The sequence below is a fragment of the Cottoperca gobio genome, chromosome 3 (assembly GCF_900634415.1).
Source record: "Cottoperca gobio chromosome 3, fCotGob3.1, whole genome shotgun sequence".
NCBI lineage: Eukaryota > Metazoa > Chordata > Actinopteri > Perciformes > Bovichtidae > Cottoperca > Cottoperca gobio.
The window spans coordinates 12,702,191-12,709,136 of record NC_041357.1 but is presented as its reverse complement, the minus strand read 5'-3'; the positions used below and the strand labels follow the sequence as shown (position 1 = coordinate 12,709,136).

Here is a 6,946-nt window from a genome sequence, read left to right as displayed (position 1 = left end):
ATGCGGCTCCTCAATCATAAGGCCGTAATCAACAACGGTTTTAAGTGCCCCTTTGTTATACATTCAATTATACACTAATGACTCAGGCCTAGTGAAAACATTTAAATACTAATGCTGTGTTAATGTAGAGTGAAAGAGGTAAAAACCTCTTTGAATACTTGAAAAGCCATAGTCATTGTGCTGCTCTGTACACCTTCTACTTTTTCAAATGAGTTTAGCTCAGGTGTATTGTCAATACGGTTGAGAAGCCTCTGCGATGTTTCATCTCTACAGCTGTGAGATTCTGTGAAAGTGAGGACCATTCATTAAATATTAAAATATAGATTGAATATTTATAATAGTGATCTAAGGTCAATTATGAAAATAATATTTACCCATTAGACATCCACCTATTATACCCATAGAAAGCTTTTGTATGGTCAAAAATTGTACTTTCTTATCAAACTTGATCTCACATCAAATCAGTCCAAGGTAACAATCATTTCTTTTAATAGAGCATTAAATAATTTCAGTTCAGTAAAAAAAAAGTTGTGCACACATAGTGTCACCCAGTGTTGAACTCACTTTTCTTTGCAAAGCTTTTCAGTCTAACTCATTCTAGTCCAAATCACATTTATAAATAGGATGACATCTTTTTTAGGGGTGAATAATGACAACAATGAAACAAAAAACTGTATATTTTAAATAATTAAAATCAAACTATTCGCAATCCAATATTCCCAATATATTCACTTGCCAAAATGATATTAAACATTACAAAACGTTTTAAATAAAGTTGGTTGTTTAATCTTTTTAGCATATTGTTTGTTGGACAAAGAAATTCATGCATAAAAAAAGGTACTTCTACAGAGTAGTCAGTAAAACATTATTTGTAGTGCTACTAATGCATCTTGTACCAAGTTCAAAAGTGCATATAATATATATATTATATCACTGGATTATAATTACTGGTGTAATCATTTTTACATCACTTTTTGTTGCAGCTGATAAAAGTGGAGCTATTTTTAACTACTTTATGCTGCCGGGAGCTTAATCCATAATAATCCATCATAAAATATATAAAATGTATATTTTGTATTAATAATCTGAATCTACAAAAGTAATTAATGTTGAAGTATAATCAGCAAAATGTACTTATTGTTACAATATTATAGAATATTATATTATTCTGTTCTTATCACAAACAAATACATGTAAGAACATTTTATTGTTGTAGTTCTTCAACATGGAACCAATTTTAAATACTTTGTATACACTGGGTAAATTAGTTGTATATTACTGCATCATATCATAACATGGTGTTTTTCTTTTAAAGATTTAACTTGTGACTGCAAGTGTCAAATGAATGCAGTGGAGTAAAAATACAATATTTAGAAGTAGAAGTATAAATTACCATAAAATGGAAATACTCAAGTAAAGTTTAAGTACCTCAAAACTGTATTTAAGTCAGTACTTGAGTAAATATACTTCCCACCACTACATTATGTCAGGCTTCTCAGTAGAAGTAGCAATACTTTTGAGTGGATACAGGGATGGAGGTATTTTATTTTGAAATTCCACGAGCGGATGTTGATTCGGAAACGCTGTTGGAGCGGTTGTGTGTTCCTCAAAACCAGCTTCATGGCTAAATATCTAGTGTAAACTTTGCCTCAGACAGCCGGCCAACACATATTTCCAGCTAAAGCTAAACATTTCATTCGGTTATGTCGTGACAGTTGACTGAGCTCAAAGGTGAACGTTGTTAAATCTCCGCACCACTTGAGCAAAGTGTCTGGACTGAGCAGGATGCTAGCATGTGTCGTTAGCAAGCCAATGCAGGAAATTAGCTCATTAGCTTAGACAGCCAGCCAAGTGTTATTATGAGGCTTAAATATTCCTCTTTATGCTCATACTCGATTTAAATAACCTCTGCGCAATGGACACCGAGGCAATAGTGATCCGTATAAAAACGCCGTCAGGAGACATGGACTCGGCCGTTGACTGTCCATCTCTTCTGAACTTCAATGACTTACTCGTGAGTCTTCAAAATGCTACACAGCTAGCTAACTGTCATTTAATGTTAGCATGTTTCAGTGAAAAACAGCTGACAGTGAAACGATATGCACACAGTTTGAATTTGACACGTTTCTTTGTCTGAGCCCAACTAAGACTCAATAAACACATATTTGCGAATCTGTATTGTATGATGTGTTTTATTGTCCCTGCTTTATATTTGAACTCTTCCAAACATTTTCAGGTTGCAATCAGAGATGTCATGCCTGAAGCCACGGTCACAGCCTTTGAATGTAAGTCTCTGTTTCAGAATCATAATCACCTTTATCTGTGTACACAGCCAAGGAATTTCACATGACAAATAAAGTTGTGTATATATATATATATATATATATATATATATATATATTAGTATTATTAATATATATATATATATATATATATATATATATATATATATATATATTAGTATTATTAATATGAAAAGCACCAATGACCAACAATAGATAATAACACTAAAAGGTCTATATACATTTCAAGTGTTCTGTAAGTTGTAAACTTTACAAATGGAACAAATAAATAAATACTATATGAGCTGTTTAAAACTTGTATTACTTTGCTTTGGAAACAGGGACTCCACCACAGTATTGGTCTTTAATGTGTCACAGCACTTTTTCAACTCTTGACCATCTCAAAATGCTTTATAGTGACCTATGTTGTGTTTCTCATTGGTAACAATAGTTTATATATATATATATATATATATATATATAGATAGATAGATAGATAGATAGATAGATAGATAGATAGATAGATACTTTATTGATCCCGAGTGAAATTTAGGCAACAAAACCATAGTTCTATAACTTTCTAACTTATACACTGTTACTGTCAAAAGAAAATGTTTACTGCTGCATGGGAGTCCTTTTAATTTTCAGCATTATCAATTCCCTTAATTTTGCACTTAATTAAGGTATAATCTAAATATATTGACCGTCTGTGGAGAAGGCAGGAAAAAAAGTAATTTTTCTGTACAATTTTGACAGATAAAATACTTTTTAAGCAGCATTAATGCTATTCTTTTGATCAGTCTTAGTGTTCGGATTTTTGGGTTATAATGTGACATAAAAAAAGCAACAACTATTATTTCGGGTCATTTCAAGGCAGAAGTATAAACCGTAAAACACTGATTATTTATGGCCACATTTGAAATGCCTTTCTTTGTCTTATATATTGCATGTAGGGTTGATTGTGTTACTTATAACACTGTGTAAAATGTTGAAATATTAGACCTATCATTAGAACATGAATGTTAGTACTTATTTTGTTTTACGGTTTTCATAATAAGGCATGAGTTGCACAAAGATTTTGGTAACATTCATCATTAAAGTATTACTCTTTATATTACTGTATATTATCTCTTACCCCTGAATAAATCCAATTTTAAATCAAAAATATGTTTTAAGTGTTTCCAATGATGGCATGTTATATACATATATAATGCTATAATATGTAGTTATAACGTTTTACAATTGTAATTCTGCTTCTGTGTGTTTTTTAGATGAAGACGAGGTGGGGGACAGAATCACTGTAAGAAGTGATGAAGAACTCAAAGCCATGTTGTCATTTGTGAGTATATAATTAATACATTCATTAGATTTTTTTTCATCAAGTCACACATCCATCCCAGAATCGTTATGTTGCAGCAGTGTTCGCAGGTGCTATGTCTTTCTTCAGTAGAAAGTATTTCTGATAAAAACTGTTCACATGAGGTCAGACCTGTCTACAATGTAGATACAACTTCCACTGCAACCTGAACATCTGAACTTCTCATTAAAGCTGACAACCACCTATCCTAACCATGACCCTCATATAGCCATACCCAGTGGTATTTAACCAAAGATTAAAAGAAAAACATGCACACACTTTCACTACTCATTCCTCCACCTAGTGCTGTACATTTTCATATTCCACCATACTTACTGTTCATGCCACGGACAGTAAGAGTAATGGCGTGTAATGGGTTTCTCTACGAGGTACACTGAAAGCTAAATGAACTGTCAATTTTTATTATTTATTATTCAGTACTTAAAGTTTTGCCTCATTAAAGAGCGAGGCTCCCTGGGCTGCAGAATTGTTCAAAATCTACTTTCATCTGTGGATGTCTTTTACCCCCCATCAGCTCACAATGATGCTGCCGGAGCCACAGGCACAATTTACACTCCTTGTTTTTTGTCCATTTTTATCATGCATTCACTTGTGGTTGCTTTTTAATCATTAAGTAGCATAGGGCAGCAGGGTGATTAAGCACAAAGAGACAGCTGTTGTGCCGATGAGCGTTGTAAAACAGGAATGGAAAAAGTATTGACCTCGGTCAGCTTTATTATTCTCAAATCTGGCTGACTTGTTTTGAGGTTCTGTTGCGATTTTGCCTTGCTGTGCTTTGTGTCCTGTTTGAGTAGCTTTCAAGGAAATCACAGTCTTTATGTACAAATAACGTTTAAGGGATTTCCTGTACTGGTTTGGTATTACCCCCATTGTTTTGTGTATTACATGCGAGAATTGCATCTTAATCTTCGTTTAACAACCAAATGTGTAAGTAAAGTTATGCTGCTACTGTAGATTATGAAGTGTAGAAATCCATAATTTCAAATTGTGGTACTTTGATACTAATTTGATACACGATCAACCAAATATCAGCAATCGTCACCAATATGTGTATTTTTAAATGGCAAGAAAATCAGTGTCCTTGTTTAGTCAAATGTGTGTATGTGACACCTGTAAATGTGAGGCTACAATACACATGCAGTATTATTTATTTTCTTAATGTGTAATAGCAGCTTTTTGTCCCAACACGTGACATGTTTTAACAGCGTATTCATTCACGACCCTGACCTGCATCACAAATATTTAGTATCCACAACACTGCACTGCTTCGTCCACAGATTTCAAAAGCCACAATACATTTTTGGCAAACAAATCCAGGAGCCCCGTAATGGTTTTCTCCTCCTCGTGGGACCAGCAAGTGCACAAAAAGCTGCTGATCACCTGGAAAATACTGGGCTCACTAAAATATAATTTACACTAGCCGTGTACTTTAAATCTCTTATGCAAGGGTGATGCATTTCAGCAGTCATTTGCATTTGTATTCAGAGGATTTTTTCCGTGTTGTGGTTGTTTGCTGCGGTTGCCATTTGGCCTCCGTAGAGACCCCAGTGGATTTTTGCCTCAGTGTTGTTAATTCCAGGTGAGCAGACAGCCATTATGTGAAATTAATAGGAATTAAAGGAAACCAGCATGTTAGGTGAAAGGTGGGATAATTCATTAAAGTATCACGGCTGCCACGTGTGTGCGCGTGTTTCTGTGTGTGTGTGATAATGAACGAATACATTTATAACCAGACTTTTAAATATACCGTCACCGCAGTGTCTTTCCTTATTCTGCGATCTCTCCGCTTTAACATTGCGAAAAATTCATGCTCCTTGTTGCTGAGCAAAATTAATGCTCAAATTCAGCACATAATTAACACCAGTCTGCAGAGGGCATTTATTGTGAAAAGTATCCCCCATCACTAAGAACATTGATTGCTACATGCTCCTGTGAGACCCACTAGTCTTCCAGGCATCTCTAATCATTGTTCGACACCTTGAAAGACAGACGCCCCTGTTCAAAGTTAAAGACTGGCCTGTGTCAGGTGCTAAAAAAACATGTAACCTCATCCGTTCCTCGCTCAGCTCCCCCTGGAGGTAGCGGCTCTAATTCCACCATTCTTACTCCCATTTTCCCTTAGTCTGCTAATGATGATGAGACCCTCACTCTGCTCCCGCTCTCCCATTGTCCCTTAAGGCTGAGCGATGGTATTTGGGATCAGACACTGTTTAGTTATTGGCCAACAATGGAGAATGTCTTTTAATAACACACCTACTAAAGATTAGGTGGTAATTGCAGCCTTAATCAATAAGCTAGCTGAGCGGAAAATTAAAGGTACGTGAAGCCTCACCCCCCCCCACCCTCCCCCACCCTCAACACACAACATGTTCTTTTGGTATTAGGCCTATTGTTCAGATGTGGCCTAGTGAAAACGCTGGAGGGCGAAAGCAGAGGGCTAGGAGCGAGGAGGGATCTGACAGTGATAAATAGGCCTTTTAATAACAGCTGTGCCACTTGGGTAGCCATTCTGATCCATTCCCATCCAAGCCGGTCCCATCATCCTCCCTCCCTCCCCCACAATGAGAGAGCAAATTTACATATCTCAGTGATGACTTGGTAGTTAATACGGGATTGTAAATGAAAACACAATGAACACATGTACATGAGGACTACATAAAGACATCTTTTAAAGTGTTTAACTGTGTCTTCAATAAGGTCTTGTTGTTGGTTTCAAGCCTCAAAAAGGAGAGGACATAAACAAACACACACACTCACAGTTTAACAGATGGTTTAGTTAACTGAAACATCAATTATTGCATTGCCTTGGCAAGCGTCTGAGAGGCTCCAGAGCGTGTGTGTGTGTGTGTGTGTGTGTGTGTGTGTGCACGTGTTAGTCCTGTAGGATATGAGTGTTTGGTGAGCTGTTGACCTGGAGGAGAAAAGGGTTAATGCTACACTCCTTCAGAACAAACCCACAGGGCATTGGTCCTCATCTGCAACAGATTTCAGCACAGCATGCTCACATTTTTGGGACCACTGTGGATTAATTCTGATGTCATTTAGATAAATATTTTTGTGTGTGTGTGTTGTATTCTAAAATGTGTCAGTGCAGTGCAAAGTCAAAATCGCTAATTTAGAACGGCTTTTCAAAGTGATCCTTCAATAATGAAAGGAAGTATATTTAATTTCCTGTATGTGTAATAATCACTTCCAAGCACTATTATTCTCAACTATTTGTGACTTTCTCTTCTCCTTTAGTACTTCAACACAATGAATGAACAACGCATGAATGGATTGCTGCCGG

General features: G+C 35.9%; 1 protein-coding gene across 1 annotated transcript in view; it reads left to right on the top strand.

Annotated features, from left to right (window-relative positions):
* Positions 1 to 1,581: 1,581 nt before the first annotated feature.
* The window catches only part of map2k5 (mitogen-activated protein kinase kinase 5), a 52,737-nt gene continuing 47,372 nt past the window's right edge, over positions 1,582 to 6,946 (top strand). Inside the window, 4 exon segments of the mRNA XM_029427614.1 lie at positions 1,582 to 2,014; positions 2,237 to 2,285; positions 3,554 to 3,621; positions 6,901 to 6,946. The exon segment at positions 6,901 to 6,946 is cut by the window's right edge and continues 24 nt beyond it. Of these exon segments, the coding sequence (XP_029283474.1) occupies positions 1,883 to 2,014; positions 2,237 to 2,285; positions 3,554 to 3,621; positions 6,901 to 6,946 (295 nt within the window). The 5' untranslated portion in view covers positions 1,582 to 1,882.